The 18016-nt window shown below is 48.1% G+C and overlaps 1 protein-coding gene and 1 pseudogene across 1 annotated transcript; one reads left to right on the top strand and one right to left on the bottom strand.

The window, feature by feature from the left end:
• Window positions 1–1670: 1670 nt before the first annotated feature.
• LOC123591632 (keratin, type II cytoskeletal 2 oral-like) lies at window positions 1671–11361 on the top strand. Its single transcript, XM_045466133.1, has 9 exons — window positions 1671–2285; window positions 3813–4033; window positions 5441–5501; window positions 6189–6284; window positions 6885–7049; window positions 7159–7284; window positions 8139–8359; window positions 10018–10052; window positions 10473–11361. Exons 1-9 carry the CDS (start codon window positions 1671–1673, stop codon window positions 10811–10813), a joined length of 1881 nt encoding a protein of 626 aa, XP_045322089.1. The 3' UTR covers window positions 10814–11361.
• Window positions 11362–15765: 4404 nt separating this feature from the next.
• On the bottom strand, window positions 15766–16377 carry LOC123591831 (annotated as a pseudogene).
• Window positions 16378–18016: the final 1639 nt, after the last annotated feature.

Genomic DNA, 18016 nt, shown 5'->3' with positions numbered 1-18016 from the left:
TTCAGGCTAATCCTCTGCCCCAGATTGCCTTGTCTGGAAACCCCTCCAGAAAGACAGAGTGCTGCTGATTTGATTGCAATTCTGGAGATAATACCAACCACCTACTTCTTGGGGAGTCCAGAATCACTCTCTCCTGCTCCGTCATACCTTGTAGAGTCTTAAATGTGGATAACAACTTGAAAACGTGTTCTTGCCATGGGTGGTGTGGTTGGGTGTGGAGATGGGTTGGCATGGGGATGGGGGATAGCTGAGCCGTTGGAAGTTAGAACAGTAGTGTACCAGTGTACCCAGTCTGCTACCAAGGATCTCCCACCCTTCCTCCCCCTAACTCCCTGGCCCAGATGGAATACCCATAGTCTAGACCAGGGCTTCCCAAACTCCCCTGATCATAAGGATTACCTGTAGGGCTTATTAAAAATATAGACACTCAAGCCTCTGCTCTGAAGATTTTCATTCCATAAGACTGAGGTGAGATCTGGGTCTAGATGGTTCTATTCTTAGACACAGGTCATTGGTCAGTTAACAACACACGTCAGTGGTGTGCTTTCCCTATGCAAGAAGCTGGCGATTCAGAATGAGTCAGACTCAATCCCTTCCGTTGATGAGCTCAGGGCCTACAGGGGTACTGACAAGTAAACATATAAGTTTATTTTAAGACATGGTGGGAAAAGTACAGGGTATGGTGGGAAAACAGGGAGGGGTATCTAACCCAGACCAGGTGGTGGAGGAGTAGGAGATCCTAAGGCCACCAGGACTGACGCAGCACACACTCTCATCCTGAGATGAATGGGATCTTTCAAACTACTCCACCCACCAGCTGGAAGGTCCCCACATTCTGTCCTCTCTTGCTTCTGGATCCGGAAATCACCTGCTGTGGGTCAAGGGTGGTGGTGGAGGGGCTTGGTCTGAGGTTCCTCCCTGCGCCTGTCTTTGTCCTCTTCCCAAGCCTTATACTTGTTTGCTTCAAATGTGACCCTCACTTTTCCCATGGGTCATTTTATCTTTGTTTTGTTTGCCATGAGCAGCACTGCTCATCTCAAATGACAGGCTGGCTTAAATGGATGCGTGTGACTGAAGTGGTGCCAGAGTGGACTCTGTGGGATCAGTGCACCTCTTCTCCCCACTCCCCCCACTCCAAGCCCTCCTCTGGATATTTCTCTGAAGAGGTGGGCACAGACGACATGTCACTGGGGTTGTGACACTCTGGCATTACAGGGAGGGACTCAGCCCATATGGAAGAAGTTGTCTGGTCCTTACCCCTGTGTCATGGAGCTCAGTGGCTCCTAATTCCCTGGTGTCAAAATCCAATTCATCCTGCTGGGTCAGGTGCTGTCTGAATTCCCTAGGCCCCCTGAGGAGATCACAGGAAGGGAGGGAGCAGAGCTCCTGTCTTTTGTCAGCTGTGGAAAGTTTGGGTGATTAAGCTAAAAAAGCAAAGTCATTTTGGTCCAGAGGATTAGTTTTGAGGTGTGTTGCAAATCTAGAAGCAACTTATTGCCTGGGAGGCAAACCAAACCCAAGATGACTCTCAGCTAATTGCTTGCCTTTCCTTGTGCCAAGCCTAACTCCTCAGTATATAAAGGCCAGCCTCTTCTCTGTCCCCATCCTCTGCCTTCATCCCTCTAGGCTCTTGCTAAGGGATTGCTAGCTGACCTCCAAGCTCTCTTACCATGAACAGACAAGTCTGCAAGAAGTCCTTCAGTGGCGGCAGCCAGGGCTTCTCGGGTCGCTCTGCTGTGGTCTCAGGAAGCAGCAGGATGAGCTGTGTGGCCCGCTCGGGGGGAGCCAGCGGAGGGGCCTGCGGGTTCCGGGGTGGGGCGGGTGGCTTTGGCAGTCGCAGCCTCTACAGCCTGGGTGGCAACAAGAGCATCTCCATCAGCGTGGCCGGTGGCTCCCGGGCTGGTGGCTTTGGGGGAGGGCATAGCAGCTGTGGCAGTGGCTTTGGGGGTGGCTATGGCGGTGGCTTTGGTGGTGGCAGAGGAATGGGAGGTGGCTTTGGAGGGGCTGGTGGCTTTGGAAGGGCTGGTGGCTTTGGTGGAGCTGGTGGCTTTGGAGGGGCTGGTGGCTTTGGTGGGCCTGGTGGCTTTGGTGGGCCCGGTGGCTTTGGTGGGCCCGGTGGCTTTGGTCCTGGTGGCTTCCCTGGGGGAATCCAGGAAGTGACTGTGAACCAGAGCCTCCTGCAGCCCCTCAATGTGGAGATCGACCCCCAGATTGGGCAAGTAAAGACCCAGGAGAAGGAGCAGATCAAGACCCTCAACAACAAGTTCGCTTCCTTCATTGACAAGGTGAGGGCAAAGCTCAAAGGTGGCGTGGATGGTTTTGGCTGCCAGGGGATTGGTATACAAAGATGCCAGTAGGATCTGCCAGGCTCATAGGCGAGGTATTGGCTTCTTCTTTTTTTTTTTTTCTAATTTTTTAAATGTTTTATTTATTTTTGAGAGAGAGAGAATGAACAGGGGAGGGGCAGAAGGAGGGAGACACAGAATCTGAAGCAGGCTCTAGGCTCTGAGCTGTCAGCACAGAGCCCGATGTGGGGCTCAAACTCATGAACTGTGAGATCATGACCTGAGCTGAAGTCGGACTCTTAACCAACCGAGCCACCTGGGCACCCCTGAGGTATTGGCTTCTTGTCCTGGTTCTGCCTTGGGCCCTTTAGGACAGCGAACATGACTTTTTTGCTCTTCGGACCCTGTTTTCTTAGCTGTGAAACAGGGGAAGGAAAGGGAATCCAGTTCCCAATTTCCTTCTAGAGATAGGACTAGGGAAAATGAAGTGAGGGTCCAAACATTCTCATTCTCCCTTTTAAGACTGGGGTATTAGCCATGAGCTTATTATAGCTAACATTCAATTTCTCTTGCAAAGCAACTTCTGGATAATTGAACTGGAATTGAGCTGGAACTCAAACTTGCATTACTAAGAACTGTGGAACTATCTCTTAGTGGTGGGTCTCAGCAACTGACTCACCTTTAAAAATTTTTTTTTTCTTAAATGTTTATTTATTTTTGAGAGCGAAAGAGAGTCAGAGCATGAGCTGGAGCATGGCAGAGAAAGAGAGAGACACAGAATCCAAAGCAAGCCCCAGGCTCTGAGCTGTCAGCGCAGAGCCCGACATGGGGCTTGAACTCATGAGCTGCAAGATCATGATCTGAGCTGAAGTCAGATGCCCAACCAGCTGAGCCACCCAGGCTCACCTTCTTGATTCGAGCTGTCTATGCTGGGGCAGGGAAGGGTGTGCTGGGTTTGGGGGAATGAACCGGGAGTGTGAAGTTAAACCCAAGTCAGCTGTAAGCTGAGTAACTGGAAGGGGAAACAATTAGGGACAATATGGCACAATTTAGGAAAAGTTAGACCTTGTTGACTATTTTCACTGCCTGTAGGGAGGTAAAACGTTCACTTGAAAAACAATTATAAATAACTTCATGCTGGCCTCCTGTAGAGGTGTTCCAAAGGATCCTAGTAGAATAAGGTAGTGCTGGGTGTGACCCTTAGTTTTGTCATGTAGTAGCCACATCATTTTGGGCAAGTTAAGCTGTTTGAGACTCTGTTTCCTTGTCTACAGAGGGGATATAGTAACACCTCCTTTACAGGTGGTTGTGAGGATTAACTGAAATAGAATAAGTGAAGATACTAGGTATAAACATATTTTAGCTCTCCCTCGTCTAAATTCTCACTCTTCCAAGTTAAAAACAAAACACAACACAACAGAGGCTATCGCTGATTGGAGAACTGGGTTCATTTTCTACTCTTCGGGCTGCGTGGCCCCACTTGCCCAACTCAGGAGACTGACTCCTTGTCTTTCTCACCTGATGCAGGTGCGGTTCCTGGAGCAGCAGAACAAGGTCCTGGAGACCAAGTGGAACCTGCTCCAGCAGCAGACCACAGGCACTGGCTCAGGCCCCAACAACCTGGAGCCTCTCTTTGAATCCTACATCAGTTTCCTACGCAGGCAGTTGGATTTGGTTCTGGGGGAGAGGGGGAACCTGGAAGGAGAGCTGAAGAACATGCAGGACCTCGTGGAGGACTTCAAAAAGAAGTGAGGGCCCCAACGGGGGAGTTCCGCCTTCCAGGGCATTAGCAGGGAGGTGTAGCCCCGGTTTGAGATTTTAACTGTCCCTGACTGCACCTTCAGTCAATACTCTTGGATGGACTTATTGAGTGAGGCATGACCAAGCGGAAGGGGTCAGAGGGTGGGAACTGAGACTTCTAGGTGGCTGATTCTGACACGTTTCTCAGGCTCTGGGCAGGCCCCTCCTACACTAACTTAGGTGGATGAGAGAATCTTCCCAGAATTAAAAACGTTTTGGGATGAAGAGCCCTCCACACTTACTGTACATGGGAATCACCTTGGAAGCTTGTCGGAAACACATATTCCTGTGCTCCAGACCTAGATATTGTGAATCAGTAGGTGTGGGGCAGGTCCCAGGAGTCTAGTGCCCATGGTTCCCAGGGGGGAGACCACCTGGCAGATGGTCTAGGGCCACACTTTGTAAAACACTCTTTCAATGTGTCCAGTCTAGTACTCTGTTTCTGTAGCTTCAATCGACCTTGTCCTGCATGTCTGGGGTTGTAGTTGATACCCTCTGAGGTCTGTGAGGTGAGGAGGGAGCTCCAGATATCCATGGGGTCAGGACCCACAGGGGTGGGTACACCCGTTTCGGGGAAGCCCCATCTTGGGTCAACTGCACAAATCTGGCAGGCACCGCTCTGTGCCGGGCTCAGTGCTGAGCTCTGGGAATCCAGTGGCCACTCAGATTGACGTTGCCCAGAAACCTTTTCTCCTGGAATCATTCCATTTTCAGTCTTCATGAGATCCAGACCCTTTGGGGGAGATTTTAGTCATTAACGAGCAGGAATCTCATAACCCTGGTGCATTCAGGAGACATGAGTTCATTCTTACCCCAAATTCCTGTAAGAAGCAACTCTTAATGGAAAGAGAAACAGAGAGGGCAGAGGCAGAAGCACCCAGTCTGAGCAAATACCTCTCTGGGTCTCACGTACACACATTGCGCTTTGTGACCTTTGTCACAGCCAGACAAGAAGTCACGCCCCTGGCGCCTCCTCCCCGCCTCCCCTCCTCCCCTCCTCCCCCTCCCATCTCCCCACACTTCAGCCTGTTACCTGGGCTTGGAGGAAGGAGGACGAGGCAGTGGTCTGAGCTTGGAAAGGTGTCCAAGCAGGATGGGTTATGTAACTCTAGGGGCTCAGTGCACAACGAAAATGCAGGACCCTTGTTAAAAAATCGGGTTGGTGCCAGCAGAACATTAAACTGTTAGGACTTTCTGAACCCAGGGACCTGTGTAACTGCGCAGGTCACACGCCCATGAAGCTGGTGCTGTCCCCTGGTGAGAAGATTCTGGATGAGTGCTTGGGAACCTCAATTTTTTTTTTTTTTTTTATTCTGGAATGTCACTGTCCAAATGTGTGCTTCTTTCTGTCCCAGATATGAAGATGAGATCAACAAGCGCAATGCGGCTGAGAATGAGTTTGTGGGGCTCAAGAAGGTGAGCAAGTGGGGAGGAACAGATCAAGGCTCTATTTCTGGGCACCACCCCCATGGAGTCAGGGCAGAGCCAGCAGCTCTGGGGCACAGTGACCCTATGCTGGGTGTGGGGTTTATATTTTTCCTGACAGTTTTGGAAACGAAGGAAGCAGCTCTAAATACGTTATTGGTGAGGAAAGATGCCTTACAATGTCACTGTGACTAATGAACTGATCAGTAATGCGAGAAAATAATGGATTTATGTGTAGCACTAATCAAGGTTTGCAGCCTACAGGGTACCCTGGATGGTATTAACAAGAACAATCAGCCAATACTTGCAGCTGACTTGATTGTAAAGATGAAGTAGTGAGAAGAATAGAATATCCTCCTTTCTATTCAGAAGGCTGGTTACCTGGTACCAAACCTCCAAAGTCACATGTTAGATAAATGTGATTTATCTACCCATACTCCATGCCTGGCCAATATGGTTTGTATTTTGTTAAAGCATCAGGGTTTGGTTGGTCAAAGCAACTAAAGGGAAGAAAACCACTTTGATTTTCTATTAAGAGGGAAGGTGAGAAGTGGAAATTAGGGGGAGGACAGGGGAGGGACAAGAGGAGGGACAAAGGCTTAGGAAAGAGCTGTGGGTGGTAAGGGGGCTGCGGGTCATTCTTTTGGGTGTCTGACTGCCCGTCTCCACACCTTGCAGGATGTGGATGCTGCGTACATGAACAAGGTGGAGCTACAGGCCAAGGTGGACAGCCTGACAGATGAACTGAACTTCCTGAGGACCCTCTATGAGATGGTGATTCCTTGATTTCTTGGTTTGCTGAGCTCCAGAGCCTTCGTGTCTGCATCTTCTCTGACATGCTTCCCAAGCAAGACCTTAGGGGATAGTTAAGGGGCAAAACACTCACAAAACCAGCAACAGAGCTCGGAACTCAGTTACGCCCCACCTGGGAAATGCTAACTTAGCTTACCCAGCCTGCATAGACCTGGGCCACAAGGCCAGGGTCCCTCTCTGACTTCTTTGTTTTCCTTCTGTCCTCAGCCCTTTTTGTTCTACACCTTCCCTCTGGCTCCTATGCCAGTATCACAGCTAGTTCCTTCAGAGCACTCCTCCCTACTCCAGTCCCCTGGAAACCCACACAGTTGAACTCACTGACTGATACTCTCAGGCTGACAACCTTATTCTATTTGCACATTTACTTTTTTCCTTTAACTTTGTTGCCTGGCATCTTTTAGGCTGTAGCCAGGCCTGAAATGCAAGCTTATTTTTCTGACTGTTCCATTCCTGGCCCCATTTTTGGGATATCTCTGCTGGTAGAAGATTCTTGGACTTATTCATTCCCAGCATCTCCTGGGGCCAAGGGATGGTGAGAATGACCATCCGTGTTCCCTATAGGAGCTGTCTCAGATGCAGAGTCATGTCAGTGACACGTCCGTGGTCCTGTCCATGGACAACAACCGCTGCCTGGACCTGGACAGCATCATCGCCGAGGTCAAGGCCCAGTATGAGGAAATTGCCCAGAGGAGCAAGGCAGAGGCTGAGGCTCTGTACCAGACCAAGGTGGGAGCCCTCTCCTTGCCTGCATACTCTAGGTTTAGGTCCTGCTGACCGTTATCAAGAATATTCTAACACTTTGTGAAGCTATGTTGATTGGTTTCCCCTCTGTCAGCTTGGGGAGCTGCAGACCACAGCCGGCAGGCATGGAGATGACCTCAAGAACACTAAGAGTGAGATCATGGAGCTCAACAGGATGATCCAGAGGCTGCGGGCCGAGATCGAGAATGTTAAGAAGCAGGTGGGTCTGGTCCTGTTGGACAGATCCTGGAGGTCTTCTGGGCCATGGGGAGAAAGAAGAGCAACAATTGTGCCCCTGCCACACGCTTTCTCTGTCCTTCCATGGTGTCACATGTGGGATAGCAGTCTCTGGGAGACTCCATTCTCCCTGAGATTCCCTCGGAAATCTTTCAAGTTCCCTAAGGAGAGATGGTTGCTCCTGCTGGCTTTCCCAGCAAATCTTGCAATTATAGGGAGGGCCTTAAACACTCCGTTCTCAGTAGGATCTACCTTCTGTGAACTATTTGTCATGAACTTCACATTACCTCAATGGCTAATTTGTGTCACTGGAATAAACTGATTAGGCAGGGGAGTATTTAACAGTCTTGCAAAAAACCAGTTACCAGTTACCACTACTGCCTTTACCAGCGAATCAGTGTTCCTTTTCTTTAAAAAAAAATTTTTTTTACATTTATTTTTTTTTTGAGAGACAGAGACAGAACACAAGTGGGGGGAGGGACAGAGAGAGAGAAGGAGACACAGAATCTGAAGCAGGCTCCAGGTTCCGAGCTGTCAGCACAGACCCTGACGTGGGGCTTGAACTCACAAACTGTGAGATCATGACCTGAGCTGAAGTCGGACACTTAACCGACTGAGCCACCCAGGCGCCCCAGTGTTCCTTTTCTTGATGAGACAGGAGTTAGTTTCAGTGGGCCATAGATAAATAGACCAATTGCAAAATGGACTTCTGTTTTCTGGGCATGTGCCATTGTGGTAAGGGATGGAGGGATGCTGAATGGAGAAAAGAACTTTCAGGAAAGATCAGCCGTTTCTTGATCACTGTGCTAATTAGTCTCCTACCTCCTCCTGGCCCAGAATGCCAACCTGCAGGTGGCCATCGCTGAAGCTGAGCAGCGTGGGGAGCTGGCCCTCAAGGACGCCAATGCCAAGCTCCAAGAGCTGCAGGCTGCCTTACAGAAGGCCAAAGATGACCTGGCCCGGCTGCTGCGAGACTACCAGGAGTTGATGAACGTGAAGCTGGCCCTAGACATGGAGATCGCCACCTACCGCAAGCTGCTGGAGGGCGAGGAATGCAGGTGAGGGGCTGTGGGGCCAGCATTCTCCAGATAGGATTTTAGAGTGACCTTTGATAATGAAGAAAGAGAGCAAGATGATTGGAGAGGACAACTCAGACAAGGGGTAAGAAACCTCCTGAACAACAGAATTTAGGATTCAAGTGCCCCCCCCCTTTTTTTTGTCAATCAAGATCGTCCAATTCTCCTATTTACCATGGATATATGTATTACACAGCTCTGTTGATCATTCTTATGAGCAATGAGTATGGAAAAGTGCTTTGGGGTTATGACAAAAGTTATAGTGATGTCCACTGGAACTTTTTTTTAAATGTTTATTTATTTTTGAGGTGGGGAGGGGCAGAGAGAGAGGGGGACAGAGGATCCGAAGCAGGCTTTATACTGACAGCAGAGACCCCAATGCGAGGCCCAAACTCACTAACTGTGGGATCATGACCTAGGCCAAAGTGGGACGCTTAATCTGCTGAGTCATCCAGGTACCCCTGGAACTTCCTGAGATGACAGAAATGTTTTATGTGCTCTCCAGTACCGTAGCCATTAGTCACTTGAGTACTAAAGGTTAGTGCAACTGAGGAACTGAGTTTTATACTTAATTTAATTTTAATAAATGTGACTAGCTTCATGTCACTAGTAGTCACCATATTGGACAGCACAGTAGAGAGAGTCTTGTAACTTTCCACCCCTGAGGCTGAGTCCGCAGGGCAGGTGGCCGATGCACACATACTCTGGAAAAATAGCACAGCATCAAGCAGCAGTTAAGGGTTTAGGGAGTGGATATCAAATGCCAAAGGACTGTCAAGAATTGAGAGATCTTTCTGCTGACTAGTTGCTCCATGCATCCTGTGTTGAACCTCTGTCCTCAGGCAGCTCCCAATCTGTTGGAGGAAGCAGAACTCAGGGGTGAGAAGGAAGCTTAAGGATTTTTTTTTTTTTTTTTTTTTTTTTTTTTTTATAAATCAATGAAAGGTGTGAGAGTGAAGATGGTGCTATGTGTACCGGGGATTGTGGGATAAGGACAGAGTGGTTGACCACAGGGTGGCCCACACTGGCAAGGGGTGCAGACACACTCCATGTCTGCTCAGATGTGTGGACGTGCCTGCTCCATGAGCATGAATGAGGCACAGAAAGATGGGCTGTGTGGGCAGGACATTTTCAAGCTCCTCATGTGTTGAGTGTCAGCCCCTCTCACATTTTACCTTACCTTGAACCACCACTCTTACCCCCACCCCAGGAAGGCTCACTGGAGAAGGCTTCTTGGGAGAGGAAAATCAGAAGAAAACCAGGGCTGGGTGAGGGAGGTAGAAAGACGGTCTCAGCAGGGCAAGAGTGGTGAGGAGGGACTAACCAATTGGGGGCTGGGTAGTTGAGCACTTTGCCTGGAACAGATGCTCTGGAAACTAAGGGAAAGAGGGCAGACAGATGGAGAAATGGAGGATGGCTGGTGAAGCTTCTGAGCACCTCAACCCCATCCCCTGGCCCCACAAGCTCCTTTTCCTGGGGAGATGTGGTCATAGAGACACTTGGAATAGCCTTCTTCCCCCGAGAGCTTGACCTCTAGTAGGACAAATAGGGGAACGTGGCTCCCAAGGTAATGAACCCTCAGCTCTGTGGCTAATGACTCATTGCAGAAATAGTCCACATCTCTTTCTCTTCCTTTGTAGGATGTCTGGAGAGTGTCAGAGTGCTGTGTGCATTTGTAAGTAGCCCTTCAAAAATTCTCTCCCTGGGTTGCAAAAAGGGTGGCCACAGAGACACGTTCACTGACTGATCTACAGCAGGAGAGGCTGGCCCATACAAGGAGACCAGGCCACCAAACAGTGCTAAGGCCATGGCCACACACTCCCTGCCTCACATAAGCTGGGAAACTCTAAGGCCAAAGCTAAAATGCCCATGGTCTTGGGGAATTCCTTAGGTTAGAGAACCAGAAATGTCCATGGATGCTGCTGGCTCTTGTTCTTGGGGAAGGATGCCAGAGAGTGAGGCTCACTCTTGTCATTTATTTACAAGTTGAGGCCTCAGAGAAGTTAAGTACCTTCCTCCAATTCACAAGCCAAGCAGGGTAGAGTTGTGATGCAGACCCAGGCTTTTGCCTGAATTGAGTGCCTGTTCTCTGCAGCGGTGATCAGCAATGTCACCAGCACCAGCAGCGGCTCTGCTGGAAGCCACGGAGGGGTCAGTGCCAGCAGCAGCGGTGGCTACAGAGGCGGCAGCAGCAGCAGAGGCAGCAGTGGTGGCTATGGAGGGCTCAGTGGTGGCAGCAGCAGCGGCTACCAGAGTGGCAGCAGCGGGGGCAGGCTCAGCAGCGGAGGCAGCAGCTCTGTGAGCCGGAGTGGAATTGGCTCCGCCTCTGGTGGCATCCAGACCTCGGGAGGCAGCAGCTATAAGTCTGGCAGTGGAGGCAGCACCAGCATCCGCTTCTCCCAGACCACCAGCTCGAGCCAGCACTGCTCCAAGTGATCCTCTGGGGTCACGTGTCCACGCCCACCTGCATCCCTCTCAGCCTGCCACAGCACCTCCTACTTTGCTTGGCATCAACAAATGCCAACCTCAGCCTCGCTTTTCCTCAGGTTCCCCGGAGAAGGGGCTGAACTTCTTCCTGGCTCCTCCATCCCCAAGACCTCTCCTAGGCTAGGAAGGTCCAGCTGCTAGTCCCAGAGGATGATGCCCCCAGATGAGCCTGTGATGGCTCCTGATGATGGTAGCAATACCTGAGCCCATACCACTGTGGGCTTTTCCAGCCTGGTCTGTTCCTACCCTGGCCCATCTCCCTTTCTCACTGGGAGTCGATTGATGGTCTGAAGTAGGCATGTTTCAGCCCCGCTGAGGAGGCGGGGGTGCTAGAGGGTGAATGGTCAAGTTCTCTAGACTGTTGGTTCTCAGGGTGCCTTCTTCACATTGGCATCATGTCCTGACCTTGCCTCTGTCCCCTTAATTCCCCCAGCTGTGGATCCTCTGGTGATGATTATGTTGCACTTTCTTTTCTCAATAAATTGCACTGTATTTCACATTCTGGTGTTTGGCTTTCATTCAGGGAGTCATAGAATAAACTGAGGTCCAAGAGAGGAGAGAAATTAGGTGTGGTTGGTGGTCTTCCAGAAGTTATGGTAGGTATAAGGGATGCTCAATAGTCTTAGCTTCTCCTTTATCCATTTGGCTGGGTTCTTGTGATAGGTCTGCCCAAGAGTATTTATGTTGCTTAAGCGAAGACCCCTCCACTCCCATGGAGGTCTTCCCATCCATCCTCCTGCCTCTGAGCAGACCTCTGGGATCCAGTCTTGGAAAAAGAGGGTTTTGCAGTTCATCAAGGGAAGAGATTCTCCTGGGACTGTGGCTCTTTTGCTCCAAATCCCATGCTGGCCAGACACAGCAAATTCTCTTTCTGCAAACACAGCTCCAAGAGTCTGAAAAGGTCAATGCATGACAGCCTCTTTTCCCAGACCAGGTTCTGAGCCAATTAAAAAATAAGACAAAGGAATGAGCAAATGGAGAGCCAATATTGCCTTTATTATCAGCAAAGCATATACTGGAGAATACTGTTTATATCTCTGGTGGGATGGGGTTCCTTTATAGGACCTCAGGATTAGACCAGATTTCCTACCTGGGCAGACACAATATAGGGTCATTGTAGCCTTCCTATGGGTTCAGACCCCTCATGGGACATAGGAGAGCAGAACATAAGCTTGCTTTGGGTAGTCCGATCTTGAGAGATGGAGGGACAAAGCTATGCATGCCCTTCCTTCCTTCCAAACTCACATCAGGCAAGAGAGAGAGAGTAGTAGAGCCACTAGTGGAATTCTCTCCACATGGATGAAAAATTAGGATTGAGGAAGAGGCATACTTGCTCTATACTGGCATTTCCCAGCTGTTCTCAGGAAGTCAGCTTCCTGAGAACCCAGGGAGGAGAGGGGCAATGAGACAGCCACTGAAGGAAACCAGGAAACTGAGAACTTCAGTGGAGTCTCTGTTCCTTCCCCGACTCCCAAATCCAATCCCATCTGCATGCCTTTGAGCATGGTAAAATGTGTAAGTCACTGTAGATCATACATTATCTCCCCACACCTCCCAAAGTCAGATCAGAGCTGGACTAATGAGAGGTCATCTGTACATTTATCTGATGGTCCAAGAAAAGTACCAGGACCTGGCCTCCATGTTCTTGTGTCTGATCTGATCTTCTACGCTCTACCCCATCTGATCTCCAAAATATAGCAGACCTGGTTTCAAGCCTTGGAGGAATCTAATTTTAAAGTTCCTACACTTGAGAGTGTAATAAATCCTTGCCTATCCTTTCAAGGCCTGCTGGCAGGAGGTAGCTCCTTCCCCCTATACCCTTGGCATAGCTCTAGGTACTGTGGAAGTAGAACAGTCTATTCTGTATCGCTGCTCTTACTGGCCTTTTAAAGATATTACAAGAAGCATCACCAATCCCTAGGAAGACACCCCAGATGCTCTGCTCCTTGTGCTGCCTAACTTCCCAGGTAGAGGCTGACTGCAGTGGACTAACCCAGCTCTCATAAGACTGAAGCAGCAGGGTTTGGGGATGGCCACTCAGTCTCTTATCCATCCATTCCACATATGGAGAGCTTGTTCCTGAGTGCTGTCTTGGGCCTTGCAAAGTATGTGGGGCACACAGTGAAAGTTTGGGGGTCAACTGAAAGAATGAAGAGAGTAATGAGAGTAGGACTTCCCTCCACCCCGGAATAGGTCACACTCCAAGGCAGGATGAAGCTGAAAGTTGACAGTGAGAGCCTGGCACCTTCTTATGAGCTCTTGCAAGGGGGCTATGGAGGGAGTTGGCAAAAGACTACAGGATACTTGGAATCAGGGGAGTGGGGGGTCAATCAAGGCATGTTGGAGCAGAAGCCTGGAGCAGTCCTGGGAAGGAGAGTCTGGGCAACATGGAGGTGGGGCAAGGTTACAGGGCAGATGTCCAGACCAAAGCCCAGGAGAATTCTAGGGCTAGCATCACGTTTTATGTTCTTGACACAGGCTGGGACTAAACCATGTGCCAGTGAAGCAGGGAAGCTTCCAAGGTGAGGGCACCATGTCTGAGGCCAGGCTAAGTGTTGGAGAGGATGGAATATCTCTAATATGGAAAGCTGGCAATTCTGAGCTTTCTGAGCCATGAAGAATCCCTCAAATCCATCTCCCATGTGAAGACAGAGCTGGGGCAGCTCCTTGCTTCTGAAGGTAGCCAGGGTATATAGAGTAGGTAGTATTCACCTTTATGTAATGGTCAGAGAGGTGACAGGAGCCTTTCCAAATTGAAGCTTGAAATCCTACCAGTTACGTCTTTAGGATTAAACAATCTGTCTCCTGGAGGCAACTGTTTCTTCATTCTCCATCTTTTATCTTTTATTCTTTATCCCCCACTCTTTCCCTCTTTTTTTAAAGGTCTTCCTCTAGATTACAAAAACAGCACATACCTGTAGCAAAAAATGCATAAAACTTAGCAAAGTTAAAAAAAAGGAAAAGAGAGATCATCTATAATTCCACAATCCTGTGACATTTTCCTATGTGTTATGCACGCACATGCACGCACACACATACATATGGATAGGTACATGTAAATATATCATCTTTTACACAATAGGGCCTTAAAATACATATTGCTTTGTAACCTGATTTTTCACTTAATCTATTGTGGAATTTATCCATTAAGCGAGTCGACACTAGAGTGAGATCCTATCATTCTCCAGACGCTGTGCCAGGCTCAGGAATAGAGTGGAGAACACATACAGTCTCTGCTCTCATAGAGTTTACAGTCTAGCTGGGAAGAAACTTACCAAATAATATCTTACCATAACAACCAATGTAGATGGAGATTTTCTTTTTCAGTGCAGTTTCTTATTTTTACTTAAAAAAAAAAAAAACCAAAGGTACACATTGGGAATTAAATTACTATTTTTTCCTTCTTTCTAAAGGTGTGACATACATGTTTTCTGGTCATTAATATTCTACCAAACATTTCACTAACCTAAGCCAGACAGAAGCCATTAAAGCTCTTTGCTATCCCTTCCTATTCAGACCGAATTAGACCAATGAATACCACTTTGGCAGGGAGAAGAAGAGAGCTGGAAGGGCAGAGCTTGGAGAATCACATTTTTACCAAACTCATTCTAACCCCAACCCAAAACCTAACAAAGTAATTTATACAGAAAGGATTTTAAGCAAATCTGCATAAATACTTAATATGCAATAAGAAAAGGATAACTTTAGTCTGTTTCCAGACTACAGTATATATTCACTGATATTCAGTAAAATAGTAACTCCAATGAAGAAAGTATTTTTGCCTTCATAGTGCTAACAACTAAAAAGTACAAATATTTAGGGGAGCCTAGGTGGTTCAGTTGGTTGAACATCCAGCTCTTGGTTTTGGCTCAGGTCATGATCTCATGGTTCATGAGTTTGAACGCCACATCAGGCTCTGTGCTGGCAGTGTGGAGCCTGCTTGGGATTCTCTCTCTCTCCCTCTCTCCCTGCCCCTCCCGAGTCTCTCTTCTTCTCTCTCAAAATCAATAAATAAACTTAAAAAAAAAAGTACAACCATTTAATACTTAGATCTTTAACTGGATAATTAAAGAAATTCTAAGATTAAATCTGCCAGATTAGTGTGAGTATTCATCTATAAAAATGTTTTTTTCAAAAATGATTCTTATTTTTTAAAAAAGGCTTCTTTTGCCACAGTAGGACTCCATCGAGACTAGAAGAAGATAGTGATAAAAGAACTGTAAACCCAAGACTAAGAGTTGATTTTCACATGTAGCTTTTGGGTAAAAGACATCATGTTTTAGTTTATTCCCATAGCCAAGACTAGTTCTAATTTTCCCATGATGGTGGACTGAAAATAGGAGTTTCAGAAATCTGAAGACAGGGCCAGCTGTTTTAACACCATAGATAAGCATTCCTAAATAGTAAAAAACTCCACACAGGTGGGTCACCGGGTTTGAAGGACTGAAACTCTCAATCAAGTGAAAGAGCTGTGAGCAGGGGGAGATTCATGCAAAACCTGCCTGTGGTATTGCAGACAGGGAGAGTTTACAATGGTGTTGTTCCTCTTGGTTGTCACAGGAACACGTATTCCGGGGGAAGGGGCCTTCTAGATGAAATGCTTGACATAGTGCTTGTCCCAGAGCAATCTGACTCTCCGAAACACCTGAGAGAGGTGTCTACTTTGGCAGGAGTACTAGGGATTATTGAATAGAAGAAAGTATTTCAGGAAAAAGAGAAGTCCTGGGAGCATCAGGTAATTATCTTTTCAACCCGTCAATACCTAACATTAATAAACAGTTGCAGAACAGAGTCAGTCTTTCCAGGGTGTGGTCTCCAGTCATCAGGAGCAGAACCCTCCCCTGGCCTATTGGGCCCATGTTGTCCAGAAGGCCGCCATTACCCACAGGTGGGAGCTAGTGCTAGGGGTTGTTCTGGGAAGCTGCCACCGAAGAGGATTTGCACAACGATGTCACTATTAAGCCACTGCTTAAGACCAGTCCTCAGCCTTCTTTTTCTGCTCTGTAGTCTAGAAATATCTATTTAAATGTCAGAAAGTCTGTAAATGTGAGCAGCATGTCGAATAGGTCATCAGCCATCTCATCTTTATGGTGCTTTAATGTTGCTGTGAAAGCAGCCATGTTGAATCCCAGAATCCCTGTCAGCTGCAGTTCTTCAATATACTTTTCTACCGAAGAGAGGTATTCATTAAAGATGGGTGTGTAGGTGAGTTTATTCTCTTCCATGTCTCCAAACTCCTGGTAGTATCTGTCCATGAAATTTCTTTGCAGTACTTGGAACTCTGCATCCATGACAATGTCCTCGATAGATCCAACCACAGCAGCAAATTCAGCTTCAGAGGCGGAAGAGGTGGACAGTGCAAAGCTCTCTTCTTCCAAGACTTCTGCAGCCTCCGTTCCACCCTGGCTAGTGGCTGGTCGGCCTCCCTGGAGTCTGAGGCTGGTGAGTCTGCACCTGCGCTCAGGCCCAGAGGCCTCCATGCCCTGCCCAGCTGCCCTGCACCGGGGCCCCATGACTGACTTCCAGGAGCCACACCCTGCCTCCTGTCACAGTGGCCGAGGTTATCATTCCTAATGAGTGCACAATTTCCATTATGTGGATATAGCACATTTTGTTGCCTATGTTACGTCCACTTTTCCCACAATAATAAACATCGCTGCAATGAACACACGTGTCTCTGAACACTTGTCCTATTCATTCTTTAAGATAACTTCCTAGATGTGGAGTTGCTAGGCCACTTTAAAATTATGATTTATATTGTCAAACTACTGTTCAGAAAGAGTATGCCAACTGGTACTTTTACAGGTAATGCGTAAGACTTTCTGTTTCTCCAGCTGCATGAACACTGCAGTATTCTTTTTAGTGTTCGACAATTTTCTTGGTTTGATTTTAATTTCTTCGATTGCTAATGAGATTGAACGTTATGAATACATTTATTAGCTATTTAATTTTCATTTTCTGTGAATTGTCTCTGTGCAGTCCATTTTCTCTTTGGATGGTCATTTTGGTTTTCTTATTAATCTACTTGTCAGAGGCAAGGATTCCAACAGCACTCGAGCCATTCAGGAGGCCAAAATCTGGGCAACAGTCATAATTGGGCCAGAATGAGTGTCCTGTGGGGGAAGTGGGGTGAGGAAGACAGGACTTGGCCCAGGCAGAGGGAGGCCAGAGGGGGCTAACAGGATTGTGGGAACGTGAGGCCAAGTTCCAAATGGGGAGGAGTCACTTCCAAAATCAAGTCTGCTGTGGCAGATGGGATTATGGAGTGGGGTGGGGAGGCTAAGAGAGAAACAAGCAGGGTCAGTCATGTAGGGATGAGGGGTCTGTTGTGAATGGCCCTCTACTCCCAATCCTGCTTTAATAACTCCTTTACAGAATTGATTGCAATCTCCATCTCAGAGTCTGTCTGGTGGGGAATCTGACCTGAGGCAAAGGCTAAGGGAGCAGCTAGATGGCTGCTTGACTGGGGTTTGAAGGATGCCTCTCTTTAGGTAAGAGCTAGTTCTCCTGGGGAGAGTGGAGAATACCCTGAGATCTTTGAAGACCCTGGAGGTGAAGAACCAGGGGCAGTGGGCAGCCCACCTTATACCAGAGAAGTCATTACAAAGTTCTTCAGGAAATCGGAGGGGAGTGGGCTTCCCTGGCTTCCCTGGCTTGCTGCCATCTGATTAGTTGTAAACCTTGCCTGGAATATTCAGAAAAGCTGGGCTGTGGCTGGGGCAGGGATTGATGTGTCTCCCCAGCCCACCTTCTGCCTTGTCTGACCATTCTGGATTTTTTTTTATCCCCCTGGTTGAGTTTCTGAGGACTCCACTCTGGCCAAGGTCAGAAGTCAAGACCCTTATTAGCTGATCCCTGGCTGATAGAGATAAACTCCTAAGCATTTTCCCTGCCTCCAAGCTGCTGGGGATCGATCACCTCCCCCAGTCTACCCTTTATTGGCATCTGGAGAGAGCAATTGACAAAAGTGTGCATTAGAGCTCCTTCTCATGCTACTGCTTAGACTAGTCTTTTGGTTTTTCAAGCCAGGTTCTGCCTTATTAAAGATGCTGTTACTTGCAGTCGATGCCTACACAGTCCTCATTTGAATGCCCATAAATTTATTACATGCACCTTTTGCCCTGAGAAACTGGTAATTAAGATGCAGCGTCT

Source organism: Leopardus geoffroyi, chromosome B4 (assembly GCF_018350155.1).
Source record: "Leopardus geoffroyi isolate Oge1 chromosome B4, O.geoffroyi_Oge1_pat1.0, whole genome shotgun sequence".
Classification (NCBI taxonomy): Eukaryota; Metazoa; Chordata; class Mammalia; order Carnivora; family Felidae; genus Leopardus; species Leopardus geoffroyi.
The sequence above is the reverse complement of the archived record's forward strand: the minus strand, read 5'-3'. Positions and strand labels throughout refer to the sequence as shown.

What these genes read in the sequence shown, in the direction of transcription:
- LOC123591632 (XM_045466133.1), top strand. Translation starts at nt 1,671, where the DNA reads ATGAACAGACAAGTCTGCAAGAAGTCCTTCAGTGGCGGCAGCCAGGGC. An exon ending in GTGGAGGACTTCAAAAAGAA is followed by an intron (nt 4,034 to 5,440) that starts GTGAGGGCCCCA and finishes TTTCTGTCCCAG; the next exon opens with ATATGAAGATGAGATCAACA. An exon ending in TCAGAGTGCTGTGTGCATTT is followed by an intron (nt 10,053 to 10,472) that starts GTAAGTAGCCCT and finishes TGTTCTCTGCAG; the next exon opens with CGGTGATCAGCAATGTCACC.